This window comes from Akebia trifoliata, chromosome 3 (genome assembly GCF_017979445.1).
Source record: "Akebia trifoliata isolate Shusen 1 chromosome 3, ASM1797944v1, whole genome shotgun sequence".
In the NCBI taxonomy this organism is placed as follows: domain Eukaryota; kingdom Viridiplantae; phylum Streptophyta; class Magnoliopsida; order Ranunculales; family Lardizabalaceae; genus Akebia; species Akebia trifoliata.
Window position 1 is genome coordinate 10,752,756 of NC_141377.1, and position 26,331 is coordinate 10,779,086.

General features: G+C 35.0%; 1 protein-coding gene across 7 annotated transcripts in view; it reads right to left on the minus strand.

Annotated features, from left to right (window-relative positions):
- Window positions 1-20,018: 20,018 nt before the first annotated feature.
- PHYLLO (2-oxoglutarate decarboxylase/hydro-lyase/magnesium ion-binding protein) overlaps window positions 20,019-26,331 on the minus strand; it is a 117,446-nt gene continuing 111,133 nt past the window's right edge. For 6 of the 7 annotated variants that reach the window (XM_086433886.1, XM_086433885.1, XM_086433883.1 and 3 more), the window contains 5 exons: window positions 24,764-25,225; window positions 22,329-22,628; window positions 22,074-22,234; window positions 21,793-21,900; window positions 20,019-20,415 (listed from right to left, as the gene is read on the minus strand). In XM_086433886.1, coding sequence (XP_086290012.1) covers window positions 20,175-20,415; window positions 21,793-21,900; window positions 22,074-22,234; window positions 22,329-22,628; window positions 24,764-25,225 — 1,272 coding nt within the window. In that variant the 3' untranslated portion in view covers window positions 20,019-20,174. The remainder of the gene's footprint in view (window positions 20,416-21,792; window positions 21,901-22,073; window positions 22,235-22,328; window positions 22,629-24,763; window positions 25,226-26,331) is intronic. The other variant, XM_086433884.1, reaches the window with a different exon arrangement.

Genomic DNA, 26,331 nt, shown 5'->3' on the forward strand with positions numbered 1-26,331 from the left:
AATTTTTCTTGATAAGGGGATCCTATCAAATTCAATTCCTGTTCTCAAATCAATGGAACCAAAATTGGAATCATCAAAATAATTCTCTTTAAACTATTCAGGGTCTCGATTTCTATCTGTTCTTATCAATTTTGGTCCTTAATTGGTTAGGATCTAAGAGACCCGGTTCCAATATACTAAGGGGGTGTTTGATTCGGATTGTTGAACCCGATTCTTGTTCATAATCAGATTTTAGAATCCACAAAGTTGTTTGCTTCGGATTATTGAAGTGAGTTTCTAATAATCCTAACACAAAAACTTCAAAAAATGGAAACGCTCTTTAGTTGGTTTCTATCGTTTCTCATATTATTGCATTTTTGCGCTAAATGTTGGGAAGATCATGTAATAATGCCTTGGTCATGGGTTCAACTCTTACAAGAGCAACTTAAACAATTTCCTATTAAAAAAATGGCATAACAGATAAGCAAACTCTTCTCTTTTACGTGACAGTAGTTGTTTGTGAATATTTGAGATCCCTCCTTGTTGTTTCTAAACTAACGATATACAAGTTTTCCCATGTTAAGATCTACAAGTTTTTCCCACGTTTCTCTTTAGTTTAGTTGAGTCAACTCCTTTCTATTATGAGAGAATAAGTTGTTGATTAGTTCCTGGATTTCAGGAGAGGTTGTTGAGTCAGTAACTCACTCCTTCTATTGAGGAAAAGAGTAAGAATCAGTTGAGTCATTTAGTTTATAAATTTTGAACCTCTTATAGAGAAGAGGTGAGAAGAATAACTAGCTAATCTATTTTTTGTTTTGTATTTCGAATTCTATTGAGTTATTAATGTAATAGCAATAGTTCCTATCATTTTGGTATCAAAACATTGATCTTGCGATCATGACAACAACTACACCACCACCACCTGGCTTCGCAAATCCAGTTCCCAATCAAACCATTGAATTCAGAGACAGAATTGAAACCAGTAAGAGAGATATCGTCGATTTAAGCACTAAAGTGGTAAAACTCATGGAAGCTGTTCTCTCAATCTTGACCAATTTCAACAATTTTTTTCAACACCCCAAATTTCCTCCACAAGTCGATCCTCCTCTTCAAATGCCCATACCACCACCACACCAAAATCAACCTACTTTCAACGGCTTTCAAGGACGACCCCTATGGTTGTATTTCCCTACTTTCGACAACACTGACCCAGAAGGTTGGGTTTTTTAATACAACAATTCCAATGACTAAATGGTATTCCTGAAAAACATATGGTGAACATAGCAGCAACTTACCTACTTGGTGATGTCATTCTTTGGTACCAATGGTTGGCGAAAACTAAGGGGCAACCAACTTGGATCGAGTTTAGCAGAGCTTTGTCCTCTTGGTTTGGTTCGACAGAAGATGATGACCTTGAAGGTCGTTAGCTAAACTACGCCAACAACTACTGTTAGAGACTACCAAGCCAAGTTTGAACAACTTGCAAATCGAAGTCTTGTCTTACCGGAGCCCTTTCTTATTCGTTGTTTCATTTCTGGCCTACATAAGGATATTCGAGCTAGTGTGAAGTTGATGAATCCTCCCATATTGATACATGCATACACAATAGCTAAACAACAAGAAGATGCCACCAATGTTATAGTTTGTGTGTATCTAGACGACAGTCCAATAGGACGCCTTTCAACCGAACATCACACCTTCAAACACCTCCACCACCACTTCCAAACCCACCATCTAAGTGAACAACTTCTAATATTTCCACTTCAGCCACCATTCCATCAAGAGTGTGATGTCTTACCGTTGCCGAGCAGCAAGAAAGAAGGGCCAAAAACCTTTGTTTCAATTATGATGAGTAGTACCGCCCTGGTCATCGATGTAAAAATCCCCAACTACTGTTATTAGAGGCTGATGATAGTATTGCCCCTACTGAAACATCTGAAGGTGACAATGAAGAGGAGCCACCCATGGACATCTCTCTTCATGCCTTGTGTGGTACCCAACATCTAGAAACAATGTGCCTCTTGAGACAAATCAAATGACACTCTTTAATGATTTTGGTTGATTCTGATGCAACCCACAACTTCCTCCATCCCAAGATTCCAAAACTTTGTGGATTGAAGATAACACACTCAAAACCTATGTTTGTTATGGTGGCCAGTAGTTCTAAGAAACAAAGTCTTGGGCGTTGCAATCATGTGATGTTAACATTGCAAGAACATACATTTTATCTCTTACTACCGGTATGTGGTTATGATGATGTACTTGGAGCTGGATGATTATGGTCACTTGGAATTATCTCTTGGGACTTCAACCAAATGAAAATGATATTCTATCAAGACAAGCAACAAATCCTTCTGAATAGACTAAACCCTTTTGTTGGTACAGTTAAGGACTCAAGTGAGTTTCACCAACTTATGTTACAACAAAGGCTTGGCCTCTACGTCCATCTCATACACTTACAACCTACCCCACAATAGATTCATGATCCCGAAGTGTCTTCCTTGCTTCAATAGTACGTAATTATATTTGAGTAACAGCGGGGGTTACCTCCAAGTAAAAGGCAAGATCACCAAATACCATTATTACTAGGTAGCACACCACCAAATGTGAGATCGTATCGATACCCGCATTTCCAAAAAAATGAAATTGAAAAATCAATTGAAGAAATGAGTGACTAGGGTATTATTCGACCTAGTACAAGTCCATTTTCATCTTATGTTCTTTTAGTAAAAAAGAAATATGGAAATTGGCGGATGTATGTGGATTATCGTGCTCTCATTAAATTCACAATAAAGGATAAATATCTGATACCAGTTATCAACGAATTGTTAGATGAGCTACATGGAGTTGCGGTGTTCTCAAAGCTAAATCTGCTATCTGGCTACCACCAGATAAAAGTGACTGAAGCTAATATCCTAAAAATTGCTTTTTGTACTCATGAAGGTCATTATGAGTTCTTGTAATGCCTTTTGGACTATACAATGCACTAGCAACATTTCAAGGCTTGATGAATGAGGTTTTTTGACCTTTTCTTTGTCGATTTGTGTTGATATTTTTGGATGACATCCTCGTCTACAGCAAAAACTTGAATGAACATTTGGATCATCTCAATCAAGTATTTCAATCATTGCATAAACATCAATTATTTGTAAAAAAAGAAAAATGTGCATTTGCACAATTATCAGTAGAGTACCTTGGCCATATAATTTCAGCCACAAGAGTACAGGTAAACCCTTCTAAAATTGAAGCCATGAAGCATTGACCTAAACCATCTACTCTCAAGGCATTGCGGGGTCTTTTGGGATTCACTGGGTACTATAGACAGTTTGTCAAGGATTATGCCAAGATCGCTGCACCTTTAACTCATATGTTACGAAAGGATTCATTCAGTTGGTCACTCGAGGCGAAAATAGCTTTTGAAACTTTCAAAGAAACTCTATCCACTACTCCAACATTAACATTACCAGACTTCTTAAAGGAGTTTATCATTGAATGTGATGCATTAGGAGCTGGTATTGGTGCGGTACTCACACAAAAGGGTCAATCATTGGCTTATCTTAGTAAAGCCTTGGTTGAAAAATACATGAAACTTTCGATCTATGACAAGGAAATGCTTGCAATAGTCTTTGCCATATCAAAATGGCGTCCTTATTTATTGGGAAGACATTTTAAGGTTATTACTAACCATCACACATTGAAGTATTTCATGGAACAAAGATTAACTATGATGGAGCAACAAAAATGGCTTACAAAACTCCTTGGGTATGACTACGAAATAATCTACAAACAAGGCAAAGAAAATAATACTGTTGATGCTCTTTCACGCATACAACAAGAACTAAAGTTGCTGGCCCTATCTACTCCGTTTTTCACCTCCATGCAATAAATTCTTGATGAATGTTCCAAAGATGATAGCTTAAACAAAGTTGTTCAACAGGTGCTCCAAAACTCTTCTTCAGTTCCACACTACTTTGTACAAAATGGCATCCTTTGTTACAAAGAGAGGATAGTACTTCCATCATCCTCACCATGGTGCACCAAAATCCTACAAGAATTCCATACTAGTCTAATAGGGGGTCATTTTGGGTTCCTCCCTACTTACAAAAGAATTTCTATAATTTTTTATTGGAAGGGACTCAAGCAAGCAACAAAGAAGTTTTTGGCTGAATGTGATGTTTGCCAACGTACTAAAGTCAAAACAATAGCTCCGCCCGATTTATTACGACCCTTGCCTATTCCGTCCGAAGTTTGGGTTGACATATTTATGGATTTTATCGATGGTTTTCCAACCTCAAATCGTATATCTTCAATCATGGTAGTGTTTGACCAATTAAGTAAGTATGCACATTTTTCACCATTAGCCCATCCTTACATAGCATCAAGTGTGGTGGAAATATTTGTTTGTGACATCGCCAAATTACATGGCATGCCAGGGTCAATTGTTAGTGATCGAGACCAGATTTTCATAAGTCAATTTTGGGAAGCCTTCTTCAAAGTGCAAGATACAAAATTATGTAAGAACTTTGCCTATCACCCACAATCCAATGATGAAACTGAAGTTGTAAACTGTTCTGAGGAACAATATTTGAGATGTTTTGCAAGCCACCATCCCCAACAATGGACAAAGTGGTTACCTTAGGCAGAATTTTAGTACAACACCTCATACCATAGCTCACTTAAAAAGTCCCCCTTCCAAGTTGTCTATGGTCGCACCCCACAAAAAATTGATACATATATTTTAGGTATGACAAATGTTCATATGGTTGATACAACACTCCAAGATTGGGACAAGCTACTTCAAATGTTAAAAGAGAACCTCCTCTCAACTCAAAATCGAATGAAAATGTAAGTCGACAAGCATCGCACAGAATGAACATATGACGTAGGCAATTGGGTATTTCTTAAACTCCAGCCATATCGTCAACACTCATTGCAAAAACATAAGGATTACAAGCTTGCCCCATGCTTTTATGGGGCATTTCAAGTTATTAGTCGCATTGGTCAGGTGGCATACAAGCTTGCACTCCCAGCAGAATCAAGAATCCACCTAGTTTTTCACGTATTTCTACTCAAAAGATGGGTAGGCAACTCCGTCAGTACAAGCCAAACCATTCCTTCCATGGTCGATGTAGAAGCATAGGGGTGGTAATTTGCAAAAATGTTGAATTGTGGCATCTCAAACATTACAATAAAGAAATTACCAAGCTACTCATCCAGTGGACATGCCAATCAATAGAAGATGCTACCTAGGAAGTCTATGACGAGTTTGTAGCCCATTTTCCAAATTTCACGACTTGAAGACAAGTCGGTTAAACCATAGGGGTGTAATGTTACGATCTACAAGTTTTTCTCCACGTTTCTCTTTAGTTTAGTTAAGTCAACTCCTTTCTATTAGGAGAGAATAAGTTGTTGATTAGTTCCTAGATTTTAGGAGAGGTTGTTGAGTTAGTAACTCACTCCTTCTATTGAGGAGAAGTAGGAATCGGTTGAGTCATTTAGTTTATAAATTATGAACCTCTTACAGAGAAGAGGCATAGAAGAATAACTAGCTAATCTACTTTCTGTTCTGCATTTCAAATTCTATTGAGTTATTAATATAATTGCAATAGTTCCTATCAGTTCAACTCTGATAAGAGCAACTTAAACAATTTCCTATAAAAAAATGGCATAACATATAAGCAAACTCTTCTCTTTTTATGTGATAGTTATTGTTTGTGAATATTTGAGATCCCTCCCTGTTGTTTCTAAATTAACAATATACCACTCTTGACCTTGATCTTTTCTCATAAACTAAAGAAAAATGACATCGATGCCCTCACCATCCCCCTCAATCAAGAATCCCCAAGGAATTATAAGAATTCTTATTATACGTTCATTCCAACCTTCAACCTCATCATCGTCATCACAACCATCACTATCGTCATCATCTCCTTAAACTAGAAAGTTACCAAATACAATTATTATGCTCCATTTATTGATATTTACAAAACCACTTCAATGTAATGAAAAATCCTTTATAAATAAATTTTCATTGAATTTCTTTACAAAACACAAGATCAATTTTTATTTAATTAGAAAAGGAAGCTCTCCATTATTTGTAACCTGTATTTGATCCTTGCACAATAATTTTTTTTTCTATTGCAAGATGAACCTTTTGAAGTGATAAGATGTGCAACAAGTTAATGGCTAATGATGAATAATAAAAATGTTGATGATAAATACTTCAATGTAAGTTGGAGAGATTTAAAAGGACTCAATATGTATTATTGAGCCCATCAATTCTATAGGTAAAATTGTATGATAAATATTATAAAATCAAATAATACAATCAGTTGATTGTGCAATTTGCATTGTTATTTGATGGAGTACTTGATTTATTGATTCTCGAACTTTGTGTTGTAATAAAAAAAGATTTTGGTTTCCTTATCCGAAGAGTCTTCTTTTCTAGTTGTCTTCTCCGCCAATCTTCACTTGAAAAGACATTGATATGATGCCGATCAAAGGGTCTCCGACAATCGAGTTAGAACTTCCTAAAAATTGCACAACAATCAAAAGAAAATTAGAACAAGAAATTTCTTATGTGGTTTGTGTCTTGGGTTTTAGTGGGCCTCCTTATTTATTAAGTGTACTCTTTAATGGGGGTAGTAAACTCAGTTGTAACTAATCCCCTATGTTGTCTAGCATTTATGATAATAAAAAACCATGATAATGAAGACCCACTCCTCATGGTTCTTGTAACCTACATGAGTAGTGACCTGAAATGTGTAACTTCTCCAATTTGGTAATTGTTCAGTTTCTTGAGTTAACTCATCAAGTTATGCAATTATAACTCTTTTGGCATCATATCTGCTTATGTTACTTGAGTAGTCTTGTGTGCTATCTCTACCACTTAAGTAATTTTGCACAATATTATTTCTTTTGTTACCAAGTAGCTTGATTTATTGAGTTGATATGATGGAAAAAAATTGGCTTGAAGGGTTGAGCCTCCTAAATAATTAGATATCAAAAAACCTAAGTTTACGCGGAGTGGGGTTCGACCAAGGAGGGCAAACCTATAATGAAATAGTACTAGAGGAGTTGGCTAGTGGGCCGAACCTATAGTAAAATCAAGAGGGGGTGGTTTGGTCAAGGGGCCAAACTTATAGTGAAACAAAATAGTAAGGTTGGCCAATGAGGTCGAACCTCATAGTGTAATCGACAAGGAGGCCAACCAATGAAGGCGAACCTCGTAGCTTGGTCAATAAGGGATTTGGCCAATGAGGTCGATCCTCATAACAAGATAAGTTGTAAAATCTCGAATTTTTTATTCGTATCTCGAGGAAATAAATAATTGAATTTAAAAAAAAATCTTAAAAGTGGGACTTGAGGTAAAATTGTAGGATTTTGTATGGTCATTTTTAATGAAATCTAACCTTACCATTGGATTCTAAATTGTCAAAAAATGTACTTTAACCTATAAGCATGCTCAAATGCAAGTCCTAACAGAAAAATTGCAAAATCCTCGATTTTTAAGTCGGACCAGGCTAAAATAATGACTTTTTGCTAGAGCAAGAATTTTTAAAATTCAATTATACCATCGGGTTCATATTGAAAAATTATAAAAAAATGAACTATTTACTTGTCATTTTTTGAGTCCAAAAAGTCGAATTATCGTAAAAAATAATAACGACGTCAATTTTAGGGTCCTATTCGACCGAAAAAGTAAATTTTTGTTAGAGATATAATTTATAGAATTTGACCATACCATTAGATCTAGAACAAAAAATTAAAAAAAAAATAGAGAATTCATTCGTCACTTTTGGAGTCCGGATGGTCAAGTTATCGTTGAACAAAACAATAGGTAAAATATCGATTTCGTCCCGCACTTATATAAATAATTTGTTTTTATCCAAAACACTGTTTATCATCATTTTAATCGTTAAAAATCAGCCAAGGTATTTTTAATGAAATTTTTTTTTTTTTCAAATCTTCAACCTCAGATTCGCCTCGAACGGTCCGTCTTCGACTTCCAACGTATAAGGGAAAAACGTCTGCAGCGTCATTATCTACCAAACCCACCTAGTTTCCTTTCGTTTTCTCTTCTTTTTCATCCCGTATCATCAAAAATCAATCGTAGATAATATGAGAGTTTCGAAACTTCGACCCTAGATTTCATCTGTTTCGATGCCAAACCGTCCTTCGTCGTAGAAGAGAGAAATGACAACAACATCAAAATCTTCGAAATCATCGGATTAGATTCAAAAATCAGTCACCTCGAAATTCGATCTGCCTCAATTTTCGTATTGATCGTCTCAATTTTCGCGCACGTGCTTCAATTATTTTACACAGAGATTGTAAGGAATCTCAATTTCTATTGATAACCGTAGATTGTGAAAACTGTATTTAGAGTTTTTATAAAAAAAATTGTATTGGGTTTAAAAATTATAGAATTCTTTTTGTTATTTCAAATTCATGTCAAAACTTGCATATTTGCTATATTTAATTGTATTTTATAACAAATTATACGTAGGTAAGATATTTCACTGGATTATTTTCATTAGTTGGATCTTGTGCACCGCTCGAACCCCATTTGCTCTAAGTTTTATATTTTTTTCAATGTTACTGAAAAAAATGAATTTCATAATTGAAAAAATGATTTAATATTCAGTGAACTCATATTGAGTTGATGAATATCAGAAAGTGAATATTTTTTTCAAAAGATTGAAAAATACAAAAATTATAAAAATGAGAAAAATAGATGAAATGGTAAAATGTCAGAATCACACCCGATGGGTGATGTTTGCATTTTAAATCCGAAAAGATGGGATATCACACCCCGTGCACATACCAAACTGGGCCCGTGATCAGTTGGGATAGCGGTGTGGTAGCAGTGTTGTGGGTAGGAAATACGACCAATGAGTGACGTCTACATTTTTTATTGTATGTTGTGTGTAGGTTGGTGAAGGAATACCCAGGGATAATGATTGGTTGCATGTTTATTTAAATTCTATTAATGCAAAGGCTCCGAGTTTTATTATTTCTTTTAGGTCAGGTGGCCACAATTGCAGGGTAGGAAACTGGATATCATTCTCAATCTTGTATTGTTAATTTCTCTTTTATTTTCAAAGAATTTATGAATGCTTAAAGGGATACTACGCCATATCATCTGGAGTGGTGTAATATCTTAGGATGTACGATAGGGACAATCAAACTCATGCGTGGTATAGGACGCGTATGAGAGTGGAGTCACAACTAGAATCCAGGTTTATTCATCTCTATCTTTATTAGTGAACTTGTAATGTAAAGGTGATCGTATATGAATGGTTTGTATATTTGAGAATCACATGCACGCCTGATAAGCATAAACGAAGATAATTAGTCAGTGATCACTAACAATCTATAGTAGTCGAATATTTTGACACATCGAAAAGAGACCCATTACTTACGGTCACGTTAAACGATCAGCCTGAACCGGATAAATGGTCTCGCAAGTGTGGTAAACAACGACTAGCCATAAAATCAAGAATTAATACTTTATTATGAAACATCATGTCCCGACTGGGAGCAATCCAGTCATGAATCCCAACTTTCTAATTCTATTACTCCACTATTGTGTATTATGTATCTGGTGTCATATTTTGATATATAAAATGAAATGCATGTTTAATGTTTTCATTTGATCAATTAGATTGGTATAAAAAGAAAATATTATAGTGAGTACTACTAATTGATGTAATGTGAGTTTTAAAATATTTAGTTGCTCATCCCTTACTATATGTACCAGTTAATTGTAGTTTCTTCTGTAAAATTTTGTATATGTTAAAATGATTCAGTATGCTTATTCTTTCATGTTAGGAGATGTTTTTAGTATAAATTGTTTGTTTCCTTACTAGGTAACTATTGTTACTTACCCTTTTCTTTTTCATTTTTTTAGCTTTAAAACTTGCAGTTGGCGAGACGGGCATAGAACTAGCCAGTGGGGACCATCTAGTGGGTCAGATAGATGACTATAACTCATTATCTGGTAAATACTGGGGCTATACCCCCTAGTGGTGTTGGTTTGTTTAGGAGTGTTATAGATTTTGTATTGAGCGTTATGACTTTTGTTAGAGTGAGGAATGTTTGTATAATCCTGTATTTTGTTTATCCTTCCGCAGTCTAATTTATCGTACGTTATTAGATGTATATAGGTTTTCGCTAGTATTATATTTTGTATGTTTATACAGGATATTATGAATGTTATTTATCAGGTGGAACAGGTTGAACGTCTTGGAATGCTAACATAAACAGAGGAAACCATGACGAAATTTAGAGGTGCCACCTAATATCTCGAGATTTGACATAGGATTTTGTGTTAGCATTTGGCGGAACACCACAGATGGTATCAAAACATGACATTAGATCCGTATGGGATACAGATCTGTTATGTTTTAGAGAATAGACTGATACCACAGATATTAGAGTGATATTAAGAATCTGATATTCGAACCCATTAGTAGTTCCGTATTGGGATTACGAGCTCTTCCGTGTCTAGAGTCCATAGAGCCTAGTAAGCCTAAGATAGGATCCTAGGAACGTTCTGTTAGTAATGAAAACGGTGTTCATTACTCAATTCCTAATTAAAATAGTAATTGATGCTTTCATAAGAATGACTTTAGCCTTATGCTAATAAGTGCATTGTTAGGGATAAACACAAGCGAGAGGAACAGACAAGGCAGAAGCCGAAACGCAACAGAGACGAAACAAATTCTAGATTAGACTACTGACCCGTAACACAAATAATGTCATTCATGGGACAGATAGCTAAATCTTATGTCAAATTTAGAGAGGAAATAAGAATAATACAACCACCACCACCTTAAAGTCAAATGGAATGAATGCAATTAGTATCTAATAAGAAATAAACAATTACCAAACTAGCAAATTCATATGAAAAATAACCATACGTAAGGAATGAGATTATAAACATACCAACTCAATGGATGAAAGAATTTTATAAGAAACAACAACATATACTACTAAATCAGTCGAAAGAAAAAGTTATGGTATGTTATGAGTGTGGCAAATCGGGACATAAAGGAGAGCAATGTTCGGGTCGATGTCAATTGATTAAGGATGTGTGGCTCGGAAAGATGCTAGAAAAATTAATTCAAGAAATAATAAAGCCATTAGATTTCAATAAAGTTGATAACGTACTCGTGCCACCCTGAACAGACAAGATTAGCAATCGAAAATGAGAAATGATACAAGACTTACCACAATTGCAAGGTGCACCACTAAATCTAAGAAATGAGGGAGCGTTAGACCTCTTCGCAAGAGGCAAATACTATTCCACCTCAGGGATCACTTCCACAAGTCGTGTCTTTGAAGAATAAGATAATTCCCCAGCCCAAAGGACAGGTAAATCTAGGGATGTGGTTGTAGAATTTCCAACAATTACGTCCACCGAGATTTTGTGATTTTTTCAACCTGATTGTGGTCAATGAGTGAGTTTTGAAGACCTGAGAGATTTTGAGTGCCATATAGTACCCGAGAGATCAGTGGGTGAGGGTGACTACATTCCAGTTGGATGGGGATGCCAGTCATTAGTAACATTTTGAGAGGAATGTATTAGGAGATGAATCGTTTGAGTGGGTAAATTTTGAGAGGATGTTTGTTAATAGATTTATATATGAGATTGCTCAAGAAATCAAGCACTAGGAGTTTTCGAGATTAATACTAGGTAATCTATCGATTAGAGTTATGGTATGATGTTCACTAGGTAATCACGATATGCACCCGAGCTTATCTTAACAGATTTGCAAAATGCCCGTAGATTCTTTAGAGGACTATAACCCTACCTAAGGGCTAGGAGGTCGATGATTGAGACTAGCAATTATAGAGATATGATAAGTCGAGCTTAGAGGGTAGAGCGAGGGAAGATGGAGTTACAGACCTTCAGAGGGCAAATTAGTCAACTTTAGAATTATTTTCCTCCCAAATCAGATCCGAGCAAGAGGCCGAGGTATTCGAGGCCAATCTCCCCTAGATCAGTGTATCCACAATATAGAACTCCTCTACTATCGAGTTTTAGAGTTCCCCTATCACTGAGTTATAGAGCAGTTGGAGATCCAATGATGCCAACAGGGTCAAAAGAACCAACAAGGCAGGTTCAGAGCATGCAGGCTCCAGTTTACCAACTACTTACTCTATAGAAACCTACGAAAATAGGATCATTGACATATTACGCATATGGTCAGGTGAGACATATCAAGAGAGAGTGTCCTCTATCACAATTGCAAGCAAGGGTTGTGACCCAGGAGAAAGTACCTGTCTCCAACAAAGTTTTGGAATGTACAATTTCTAATTATAATGTTAGAACGTAGAGTTCTATTCAATACTAGTTCCTCTAGATCATATAATTCTGTTGAGATTGTGTACACTTACTAGAGCTAGAAACTATTGACATGGGTTAAGTAATAAAATCATCTACACCACAAGGAGACTATGATTGATAAAAATTTATTGAGGTAATATAAGCAAAGAATGCTAATGAAATAGGCACGGTAAGGTAGAGTAGAAAATGGAATATTGCATTGAATATAAAGATAGTAGTGTATTGGGAATGGAGATTTTAATGCAGTTTGTGAATTTAGTATTAATAGATATTTGTATTATAATAGGGATATATTAAATGTGGATATTGTGTATTATTTTATTAAGAAGTATTAAATGGTGTGCAAATAGTAGTGGTGTGTTTGCAGTAAGTCTATGCATTAAGGAGTAATATTCATGGCAAGTATGAGTAAAACATAATAAACGGTGTAATTGGTGAGAGAAGTAAAGAAGATAAAGAATAAAGAAAATGTGAAATGATTGTTATTGATAGATATTGGTGGGGAAGTGATATAATGTCAATTGATTGTTATAATGTGAATTGGAGTGGTTAATTGATGGATGTATTGGATTGATGAAAAATAGGTGACATAAGGTTTAAGAATTAAAAATGACATTGACTTAGAATCAAGAATAGATAATAATTGAGGGTAAGTATCGTTTATTATACATGTTGTAATAGTGTGGTGATACCGAAATTTGATAAGGTATGATTTCAATTTTGAGGACGAAATTTTTATAAAGGGGGGAACATGTAAAATCCCGAGTTTTCGATTCGTATCTCGAGAAAAAATAAATAGTTAAATTTTAAAAAATATCCTAAAAGTGGGACTTAGGGTAAAACTATAGGATTTTGTTCTGGTCATTTTTAATAAAATCTGACCTCACCATTAAATTCAAAATGTCAAAAAATATACTTTAGCCTATAAACACGTTCAAATACGAGTCCGAATAGAAAAGTTGTAAAATCTTATATTTTCAAGTCGAACGAGGCTAAAATAATGACTTTTTGCTAGAGTAAGTATTTTAAAATTTTGATTATACCATCAAGTTTGTAGTGAAAAATTATAAAAAATGGACTATTTACTTGTCATTTTTTAAGGCTCAAAAGTCGAATTATCGCCAAAAACGAAAACGACGTCAATTTTAGGGTCCCAATAGGCCGAAAAAGTAAATTTTTTTAGAGATATAATTTATAGAATTTGACCGCACCATTAGATCCGGAACGAAAAATTAAATAAAATAAAGTATTTATTCGTCACTTTTGGAGTCTAGATGGTCAAGTTATCGTTGAACGAAACAATAGGTAAAATACCAATTTCGTTCTGCACTTATATAAATAATTTTTTTTATATCCAAAATACTATTCATCGTCATTTTTAATCGTTAAAAATCAACCAATGTATTTGTAACGAATTTTTTTTTCAAATCTTCAACCTCAGATTCGTCGCGAACGGTCCGTCTTCGACTTCCGACGCAGAAGGGAAAAACGTCTGTAGCGTTGTTCTCTACCAAACCCACATAGTTTCCTTTCGATTTCTTTCATTTTTCACCCCGTATCGTCAAAAATCAGTCGTAGATAATATGGGAGTTTCTAAACTTCGACTCTATATTTCATCTTTTTCAAGGTTAAACCGTCTTCCGTCGTAGAAGGGAGAAATGACGAAAATATCAAAATCTTCGAAATCACCAGGTTAGATTAAAAAATTAGTCACCTCGAAGTTTGATCGGTCTCGATTTTGGTATCGATCTTCTCGATTTCCACGCACATACTTTAATTCTTTCGCATAGAGATTGTAATGAATCTCAATTTCTATTGATAATCGTAGATTGTAAAAGCTTCATTTAGGGTTTTTATCAAAAATTTATATTGGATTTAAAAATTGTAGAATTCTTTTTGTTATTTCAAATTCACGCCAGAACGTGCTTATTTGATATGTTTTATTGTATTTTATAATAAATTATACGTGGGTATGATATTTTACCGGGTTATTTCCGTCAGTTGGATCATGTGCATCACTCGGACCCCGTTTTGATCTAAGTTTTGTATTTTTTCAATCTTATTGAAAAAATAAATTTTATAGTTGGAAAAATGATTTAATATTCAGTGAACTCATATTGAGTTGGTGAATATCAGAAAATGAATATTTTTTTTTGAAAGATTGAGAACTACAAAAATTGAAAAAAGGGAAAAAGGGGATGGAATGATAAAATGTCAAAATCACACTCGATGGGTGATGTGTGCATTTTAAATATGAAAATATGGGATATCACACCCCGTGCACATGCCAAACTGGGCCCGTAATCAGTTGGGATAGTGGTGTGGTAGCAGTACTACACATGACAGGTTCCATGAGCTGACATGTGGCTATAGGTAGGAAATATGGTCAATGAGTGATGTTTGTATTTTACATTGTGTGTTGTGTGTAGGTTGGTGAAGGGATATCCAATGATAATGATTGATTGCATATTTATTTAAATTCTGTTAGCGTAGAGGCTCCGAGTTCTATTATTTATTTTAGGCCGGGTGGTCACAATTGCATGGTAGGAAACTGGATATCCATTCTCAACCTTGTATTGTTAATTTCTTTTTTATTTTCAAATGAAAATAATATATATATATATATATATATATATATATATATTATATATATATATATATATATATATATATATATATGTAGCTATTTTTTGACATGTTAAAGAGTCTGTGAATGCCTAAAGGGATAGTGCGTCATATTATCTAGAGTGATGTACTATCTTAGGATGTATGGTAGAGACAACCAAACTCATGCGTGGTATGGGACGCGTATGAGAGTGGAGTCACAATTAGAATCCGGATTTATTCCTCTTTATATTTATCAGTGAACTTGTAATGTAAATGTGGTCATATACGAATGGTTTATATATTTGGGAATCACATGCACGCCTGATAGGTATAGACGAAGATGATTAATCAGTGATCACTAATAATCTATAATAGTCGAATGTTCTCACATATTGAAAAAAGATACATTACTTACGGTCACGTTAAATGGCCAGCCTGAGCCAGATAAATGGTTCCGCAAGTGTAGTAAATAGCGACCAGCCACAAAATTAGGAACTAATACTTTATTATAAAACATCATGTCCCGATTGAGAGCGATCCAGTCGTAAATCCCAACTTTCTAATTCCACTACTCCACCATTGTGTATTATGTATTGTTGCCATATTTTGATATATAAAATGAAATGCATGTTTAATGTTTTCATTCGATCAATTAGATTGGTATAAAAAGAAAATGTTACAGTGAGTACATGTTTAGTTGCTCATCCCTGACTATATGTACCAGTTCTTGTAAATTTCCTTTAGATAACGACCAAACTCTTTATGCTGAAGAAACTACGTCGAGCGGTTTACCTATCCTACCTACTATCAATCATTTTTCCCATCCTCTACTCAATATGAAGAGGAATTCTTCCAAGCAAAAGAAAGAGAAGCTTTCGAGGGATCAAAAAATATTCTGAGTAATAAGGTTTAGTAATATGTTATTATTATTACTCTAGCAGGCTATCTAGTTTCTATGTTTTGACTTCTACTATTGAGTTACTTACTCTTTCTGCTTGGGCTATTATCTTTTTTAGTAATAAAGGTTAGTAATATTATTGCTTGAGTAAGTTAGATGTTAATTTCTTTTGATATTTTGTTAGCTCTTTTGAATTGGGAACTGTGTTGATACAACTTAGATTTGTAGTCGTAGGACTAGAAATCATGTTGACTTTTTTTGAGTTGGAATAATTTTATGCAACTTGGGTATGTAGTCGTAGCACTAGTTACCATGCTGATTGTTCAAGTTGGGATAGTTCCTTGCAACTCAGATATGTAGTCGTAAGACTAGTTATCGTGCCTACTGTTCGACTTAGGATGATTCCAAGCAACTCCGATTTGTAGTTATTGTGCTGGTTCTTCGAGTTGGGATAATTTCATATTTTAAATGTTTAAAAGTGTATATTTTCCCATTACTTTATAGAGTACTTAACTGAATTTTCTAACCTAGAACTAGAATTTTTTCATGAAATCACGCATAATAGTTAATTCATTATTAGTTATATTTTATTAACTAAATTACATGTATTTTCATGAATTTTCAGGGTCTAATTTATATGTCTTTTTTTTGTAAAAAAATAAATGAAAATTGAAAAATCAAAGAATGGAGACCAAAGTCAAATTTAAAAGTCAAAGTCAATGTTAAAGTACAGTCCAAGAGATCCGATGATCCTAGATTGAGAGAATCAAGTTTTCTTTTATTTTAAATCTATCATGTTATACAATTTTATCCATAACTTTTGACTCACTTATCAAATTAAGGCGAGGTTAGTGGGGTTCGAAAGTTGATTCAAAGGAGAGCAATTTCGTATCTAATGAAAAATGTCAATTTGGACTTTTCTTGATAAAAAATGTTTGACAAATCAAAGATTCTAAATCTTGCATATTTTACCATTATGAATATAACTTTTGATTCGATTACTAAAATTGGGTAAGATTAGTGGGGTTGAAACCTTAATTGAGAGGATAATATATTTTTATTTCAAAAAGAATAGCCAATTCAGACGTTTTGAGGGTAAAAAAGTGATACTAAAGTAATTTTAATTTTTCTCTATAAAAAGATCTTAACTCCCTAGTTTTGGGGGCTTTCTCTTCGATCCCTTTCTCCTCTCTTCTCTTCTCCTCTCCTCTCCCATATCTTTTTCAAACCTCTTTCCCTTCATTTTTTAATTTGTAACTTAATTTTTTTTTTTTAACTTTTATTATAATTTTGGAAGATAGTGAAGATTTTGTTCAATGATTTCAAGGAGTTCATCAATAATAAAGATAAATATTTTGTTAATTTTTACTATTGTGTTTTTATGATCATGCTCGGCTAATCTCATATTCTAAAGAGATTGATGAAACCATATTAAACTAATTAGATTTAATTTTAGTATTTTTTTTTGCATGTATTTTTAAATGTTTTTAATAAATTTCTTTTCAACTACCTTGGATCATAGGTATTATTCAATTATTTCTCCTTATCCGCCACGCTCGGTGTGATCTGTTATTATTAGAATAAAATCCATTCGGATGCTCATCGTGATGGAGGGTCATTGGGTAATAAAATATTTTAAGAAAAGAAAATTTTGATAAATTAATTAGATCTATTTCACAAAGGTTTTTAATGAAAAACATTTCGAGTTGAGAGCTTTAGTTGAATTCTTGGTTTGAGTTACTGACAAGAACTTAACTACTAGCATTAAATTTAATTAGATTATTTTGGTGGATGCATTCTCCCTAGATTTTCTTAAATTGTAAGTTTTCTTAATTTATTATTTCCAATAAAATTTGGTTTTTCTCCAAAATCACGTCATTTCCTTTGATTTTTTAAAATCTAAAATATTAGTCCCCCAATCCTTAGTGGAACAACCATATTTGCTAATCTAAGGTAGGTTTTTAATTTTATATTTATTCTTGTTATTTTCAAAAATATCTTTATGTGATGAATAAATTGGCTTTGTTGTTGGGGATTTGCGTAATTAATTTTTCGAATCGAAGAAAATCATGGAAGTTTTCGAATTTTCTTAATTTTTATTTTATTTTTTTCTTTTAGTTTTTCTTTTACTTTAGTATTTATTTCACGGATCTTGAAGGTAAAGCGAAGAAGAAGATCAAACTTTCTTCAATACCGATTAAGATTAATTTTGGTTTAAATTTTTGAGGAATACTTTTTACTCATTATTTATTTTTAATTATTCAGGAAAACTCAGTTTGTAATAGAATTAAGGACAGATTGATAATGGGATGCAATTGTCTCAACCCCTTGGATTCATACATCGTAATTTGTGTTAGTGGTCTAAGTTGACTCAACAAGGCATTTCCCATCTAGAACGGGATATAAAATATCTTTTGACACCTACGTTTTTCTTTCAGTGAATTATTGTATTGCTTTTCTTTAGGTATCAACTATACACACCGAGCGTATCATTATCTTTAGATTAGAAGGCATCCTATGAGGAGGGCACATGATTAGATAAGGGTTGGATTTCATCACAATTCATTCTCTTAAGGCTTAATAAAAATTGACTCACATCACTTAACAATCATAATTAAAATTTGCATAACTTTATATAAGACATTCACATTTATTAGAAGAAACCCCACTTCGAATTGGCCCAACAATTTTTGTTGATTATGGTGTCTAGTCTTGATGCCAAAGATGACAATTGTAAGCGTGCTTTTAACATTATCATTTCCTCTGGTTGACGAAACTCACTGATTTTTGTGTTAGAAATCTGAGTTGGAAGGCTTGTTGCACTGTTTCACCTACTTAGGAGTAGTCTAGTTACTAGAATCCTAGTAGTTTTTAAGTAGTGTATTTTTCTTCTTTTTTTATGTATGTCAATGCATGATGGGTAGACATAGTCTAGGACCTGGCATTCTTCCGCTTGATCCCGAGCTTGAGAGGACACTCTCACATCTCCATCGTTTCTTAGACGTTTTCATTCTACCCGAGTAAGAGATGGCTCAAAACAACGGTGCTCCAGTGATTAGGGATAAAACCATGCAGGAGCTACTCATCCTATATAGTTTTGCCTCGCATCGAGGCAGATAAGTTTAAAATCATTCCTACTATCATCAACATGTTACCTAAATTCCATGGGTTTGAGAGTGAACAATCATATACACATCTCAACAAGTTCTTAATAATTTGCAACTCCTTTAAGAAAAAGAACTTGGATGATGAGAGTGTTAAGTTGATTATGTTCCTATTCACCTTAGAGGATCACGCAACTATGTGGCTCAACTCATTAACTCGGAAATAAATCTACTCCTAGGACGAACTTTCCAATAGGTTCATGACAAAATACTATCCTGTAGGAAAAACAAAAAGAATTACGGAGGCCATCATTAGGTTCAAGGGTAAACTTGATGAGGACTTTGCCCAAGCTTGGGAAAAGTTTAGGGATTTACAAATTAAGTACCTACATCATGGTTTGGATAAAATGCAGTTGATATATTAATTTTACAAAGAATTACCGCAATCTTAGAAACCGTAATTGAATCCATCCATAAAAAATAACATTTTATATGGTGTACTATGAGAGTCGTTATTTGCATAAATAACAGTCGATATAATGTATGATTTACATAATAGGATGATATATAGTCATTATGTTATAAATTTGGGGTGTATTTGTAGTATAATATTGTGCAGAGCTTCCTGAATCAGGCATCGTAAAATAAGCTTTTGGACACCCTATCCCATTCTCAGGCTCCCAAAGTCAATAGGGACGGACTATTATGCAAGAAGAGGGGTAGAACCAGTAGTAGTATCACTCAGAAGCAATCTCATCTATGGGTTCCATGTGAACAGTGATCCAAATATTTACTCCAAATCACATGCAGTCATCCATTGATCCCACTTTACAAGTTAATAAGAGTAACCTCAGGCCGAATCAAAGACTATGAAAAGTGGAATAGATTAGGTTTCTTTATTTCCAGATTAAACATCCCTGTCGATGCTATTAGGAATCTTGTCTTGGCTACCTAGATATCTAGGTGACGAACTGCAAAATTAACATGTCGACCAACCTTCGTGTCTGGTCCTTGGCATGAGAGTGGTGGATGTAATGAGCCGTGTTCACCTAAATTGTGTCATAGAACAGGCACATAAAGTATCAACTAGAATCTTGAAAGAGTTACTAGAATTGTTTGTTAACAATCGAACAAGTACAAAAATATTGCATAGAAACAGAGTCAATGATAAACGTGAACAGTACAATGCAATTAAATGGAATTATTAAAGGAAAGTTGAATTTAATTTGAACTAGTGGATGGATTTTCTCTGGTTCAGTTTTGTCAAAAACTGCCTCACGGCATTGATCACTGGAAGTGGGTTCTCCAGATGAACAGCATGCCCGCAATCGGGAACCTCAACCAGTTCATGATTCTCTTTATTTAACTCATCTCTGCCAATCTGTCGAGCGATTTCCTTGAACTTTTTATCCTTTTCTCCAACAATGAACAACATGGGCTTCTTGCATTGCTTCAAATCTTCCCACAATGACCTATCACACAAACACAAATAACCCTTAAACATCAATTCATTTAACCATGACCTGCACTGCTAATTGAGTGGAAACTTAAAAGACTTGAGAGTTGAGGTGCCCAAGCATGGTCTTATTGGAAAAGTAGCCACAGCCAACTTACCGAGCAGCTTGAGTTGTCCCTCCTGGGAGAGTTGACTCACTGATCTCCTCAATCAAACTCAGTTATAGAGTTAGAGACTTAAAAAAGCTATGGTTTTCTGAAATGGGGGAAGAGAAAAAGGCTTGCTGGACTGATTCCAGTTTCTGTTCACTGCAACTGTCAAGACTTCTCATGACAAGGACAGGCATCCGAATGTCAGGGATAGTAAAGTTTTGGGAATTTTTTTTTCCCTTGATCAGCGCAATATTGCTCTTGATCTAGTGATTTGAATTTCAGTTGTCACCAAACCAAGCAGTGGCCTGACAAGTGCATCGTACAGAATCATGGTAACCAAGTTCGGATTGGGCAATTATTCGGTGGGGGATTAGTTCACTTTAATTTGGATAGATTTCGGAAAAAATTCCAGGGATTGTAAAATTTTTCTCTGGAGGTTGAAGACAATGGTTTTTAGGGAAAATCAATGTTCTTGTTGTAGAAAAAATAAAGGATGTTTAATTATATTTTGGTTGAAGAAGAATCAAGGTTGAAGACGATGAGTTTTGAGGAAAAAATCAAGGTGATTAGCTGATTAATTGGTGAATCGCCAATTAATTGACACACCCTAATAGGTGAATTTTCCAAATATTCTGGAGAAAAAGACCCCAAATTTTGTTGCAATGTACAGAATGATGACCAAGAATAAACTTTAGCGCTGTTAATTTTGAACATTGGGCATATATGAAGAATCTTGACCATATGGGTAATCTACGTGTTGATATGGGTCTAAATATTTTGAAGTATTTGAATGCCATGGTCTGAACTCTAAAGAGAGCTGCAGAATATTGGGAACAATGGTGTCACGTAAATTAAACATGGTTGTAAGCTAATATGATACAATTGTGCAAGTTTGGGGGTATGAGAATAATTTTTCTTGTACGAGCATTGTTAGTTGCCACTAGCTATACAAAAGTTTTGTATTTCCCCAATCCTTCTAATCCCCCCATCCCCGACTACCACAAAAGAAAAAGAAAAAGAACATCGCTCAGAGATGGAGATAACGAATTCAAAGGGGTCTTTTTTGAGGACTTCCTAGTTCGGAGGGAAACAGTGTGTAGTATTTCAGGGGGGTCGTTTGTATTGGAGTTGGTCATCTCGATCTCCCCTTCTCTTTCTTTTAGTAAATTTTTTCTTTACTAATCAAAAAAATAAAAAGAATTACAAAAAATAAAAAGAATAAAAGAAGTATACAAACTTACGGCTGCCTCCCAATGCATAAATCCGACAGAGCTTTTGCCAAAGCATGAACATTATTGTGCTGAGCACGGCTTGAAGATATTTTCTTAAAGTGAGGATGGGCTCGTAAGCTGCTCAATATGAATAAAATGTTACATGAAGCTCTAAACGGAACTTAGCAGACAATTAAAAGTGGAAAACAACATATTTGCCCATTCAGGAAGCTTTCATGGTTTGTAATTTATTTATTTTCTTTAAATATTTTTAGCAAATAGCCACAAAAAGCATGCATGATAGTAATTACCACCTTGCCCAGAGCTCCCCAGAATACCAGGTTTCAAGGAATAACTGTAAGCCATGGGTAGTGAGGGAGCGCGCCCTTCCATCATCTCGAGATATGTAATTTCTTCTCATTCTGACATCCTTTAATCCAGGGCTTCCTGAAATTACAACAGCCCCATTGATCTTTATGACCAATGTTTAGTTTTGTTAGCTGTTGTTGCTCAGATCCGAAAATCAAACTCACAAATAAACATCCAAATCATCTGAGACACATTACCTGATCGCTGCCTCTCAGTGCCATGTATAATGCAATCCTTGCCCCCATTGAATATCCAACAACAACAACTCTACCAGGGGTAATATTGCGAATTAGCTTACATAATACATTTGCGATTACTTCAAGTGACATACTTGGTTCTTGTTTAGCCTCCTTATCAGCATGGCTCTGTATCTGTGATCCCCCATGGCCTGGGAGGTTGATTGCAATGCATCGTGAAGAGGTTGAAATTGCCTTCATTATGGGAATCCAGTCTTCACCGGTTCCAAGAAAGCCATGAAGAAAGATGAGTACATTATTCTGCATCAGCCCAATCATTTTCAACAAGAAAATATCAATAAAACAGTGGGAATTCCAATTTAAGAATGCTGAGAGAAAGATATTGGATATCTCTTAACTCATTTTGTTTTCAATGAATAATTATCAAGCACAAAATTTCTCTAATTCATTCATTCCCCTGGTAATCATGTCCTCCCATCTAACATGAAATTATCAAGCATGGAATTGCTCTAATTCATTCATTCCCTGGAGGGCCCTCTTTATGGCCTCCCCCAATGGCTTACGGGCTCGTAAGCTCGCCTCTTCCTTCCCTTTACCAAGAATACTTGGATGGGCAAGCTCTGCGATGCTGCCCATTTGAGAGACGTGGTAGCCAAAAGGAAAGATAACAAGTATAGCCGAGTGAGTTTCACCTTTCTAGGACCATCAAAGTTGTATCTTCTAAAATATGGAATAATGGATGTCCAAGCATGCAACAAATCCTTGATCTTCAACAGCATAGCTTCCACACTCAAGTCAAGGCTGAGTAGGTCAATTTGGTGAGGTTTTTAAGTCTCAAATGGATTTTGACATGGTTGTTAGTGAGACAGAATTGAATGTTCCTAACGAACCAATGATTGGAATCATTACTGATTATCCTAGTTCTGGATGTCCTATTTGTTACCAGAAGTGAAGCCCTAGTAATTGGAACAATTCAAATGTAATAGGTTTCCGTTCTAGGCAATTTCGTATGAACCGAGTGAGAATCAAGATCATTTGGACTAGGAATTGAATATCAATTTCAATTCAAAGAGTCAATTTCTTCCCTGTTTTTTATTATTTTAATACAAAAGTAGATACCTGATACTACAAACTGATTATCCTAGTTCCAGGTCCACCTGATAGATAGTGTATATTATAGATTCTAATAATTGGGTGCATTGATAACCGACTTGTTGGCACCGTAGGTGTTGCCCGAGAAATGCTTGGAAAGCACACATTACAAGTTATTCTAGAAAGGCTAGACAAGTTCACAGATATGCACAAGCTTCAAGATGTGTAGGAAATGAGTGTTTTAATATTAGTAGGATTATTTGGCGAGTATTCTTTTTGAAACCCCTATCTTTAAGTAGTTTAGGGAGTAATTCGTGTAATTAAGTATCTGGTAATTCTTCTAAAAGAGTAAGGAGTAATTATTGTAATTATGTAATTCATTTAAAACTGGAACCGTGGAAAGAATTGTTGGCATCCAAAGGCTTTAAAATAAGTAGAACCAAGATAGAGTACATGGAGTGTAAATTTGGTAGACACCAGAAAGAGGAATGTTTATTAAAAATTGAAGGTCTAGAAATATCCTTAAGTGACCACTTTTCATTATCTGGGATCGTTGCCGATAGGATTAGAGTTGGATTGTTAATATGGAGATGTGCTTTTGGAGTGCTGTGTGAACGACACATACCAATCATCATCAAATTAAAAGGATAATTGTAAACAATAGTAAGATCAACAATGCTTTATGGCATTCAATGGTGGGCGTTCATTGTGTAAATAAATCGAGCATAGCAGAGATGAGGATGTTGAGATGGGTAAGTGCAAAAGCTAGTAAAGATAAAATTAGAAATGAATGCATTCGAGAAAATGCAAGAGTAGATTCAATAGGCAACAAACTAAGAGAAAGTCGATTGAGATAGTTTGGGCACATTCAATGAAGGCCAATTGTAGTCCCAATACGAAGGAATATGCAAGTTGAGGGTTCTAAAAGATCAAGAGGAAGACCCAAAAGAAAATGGATTGAGATAGTGAAAGCAGATAGGAGTACAACTTCAATTAGATAATACGTGGTTCTGAACATAACGGAATGAAGGAACAAGATTCGCTGAGCCAACACAAAATCCTTGGGATAAGGTTATGATTGGTAATGAAATTCATTTAATACCAATAGTTCGTGTGATTATGTAATTCATATTTCCAGTAAGACATTAATACTAGAGGTGCTGACACACTTCTTCAACCCAAAAAGTTTCATCTTTCTCTGGATTGTAACAGTTAAGTAGTGCGAGAAGCAGTGAAACCAATCATGAGATTGCAATATGGTAATAAAAAATTTTCTTGGGAAACAAAAACCTCCTCCTACCAACTAGTTTCACCATATGAGCATTTTTCAGAAGGATACTCACATCTATGTTTTTTCCAGCTTCTCTCACCTCGAAGGACCAAGAGAAATCCTCACAATCTATTGTCAATTGGTATTTATGAATTTGTTCTTCGGTGTAACTTCTCTGGATGGTTTTGGGATTGACTTTGAAATTTTGAAGGAGCCGAGCAGAATCTTCTGTAGATGCTTCTACCACATCATTGTATGGATGACCACGAATATTGAGTGGTTCAGGGGTTACATCTTCTCTAAGCCATCGATAAGTTCCCAGGCCATGGGCTATAGGTTGGCATAGTTCCTTATTCTTTACTTTGCATATTTCTATGTTTTGTCGTTCGAGATAATGTGAAAATTGAACATATGCTGACAAGCTCAAGCTACTTTCAAATGCAGCACTGACAACAGCCATCTTATCCTGCTGCTGGGCCCACTTTGCAATCAATGCTGCATTTTCAAAACCTCCAACAACACTTGGTTTGATTACCTGACAGGACAAATGCAGAATAACATTAGGCGATGTTCATAAAAGGTAAGATAATGAAATCCTTTTCCCTATTATCCTTAGTAGATAAGCTTTTAAAATATTGAGATTGTTGACTCTTAAGCCCGGGAGGTATTTCTCAGTGCTCAGAGATGAGCATGTTTTTTTTTTTTTTTGGTTCATTTTTTAATTTGTACATATATATATATATAGGGAAATGTTCAGCACCCTAAGTTTTACCACACACTTTAACAAACGTTTTTTGTCCTACATGGGTTATAAGTTTTGGAATGGGCTGATTTTTGGTGAGGATGATCTCTATGATTAGAAGATCATCCTCCCCAAAAATCAGCCCATTCCGAAATGTTTAGCCCCATGTTTACACGTTGAAAAATCGTGGACCGTCCATTTTTTGTAAACCATTTTTGATGGGGTTAGAAGTTTTGGAATGAGCTGATTTTTTGTGAGGATGATCTCCTCACCATAGAGATCATCCTCACCAAAAATCAACCCACTCCAAAACTTCTAACCCATGTAAGACAAAACACATTTGTTAAAGTGTGTGGTAAAACTTAGGGTGCTGAACGGGACCCATATATATATAGGGAAATGTTCAGCACCAAACATTTTGGCAAAACATTTTTCAAAACATGGGTTAGAAGTTTTGGAATGGGCTGATTTTTGGTGAGGATGATCTCTATGGTGAGGAGATCATCATCACCAAAAATCAGCCCATTCCAAAACTTCTAACCCCATCAAAAATGGTTTACAAAAAATGGACGGTCCACGATTTTTCAACTTGTAAACATGGGGCTAGAAGTTTTGGAATGGGATGATTTTTGGTGAGGATGATCTCCTCACCGTAGAGATCATCCTCACCAAAAATCAGCCCATTCCAAAACTTCTAACCCATGTAGGACAAAAATGGTTGGCTAAAATGTTTGGTGCTGAACGGGACCCATATATATATATATATGGGTGAGACTAATCGCACCATGGTCACATGCACCACCCCCTCGGAAAGTCCTACGTGCAACTGGTTGAGTCGAGGGGCAACTGGACCCAAGAGGGTGACCCCAAGGAATTCACTGCTTTGTGGGGTTTCGAAC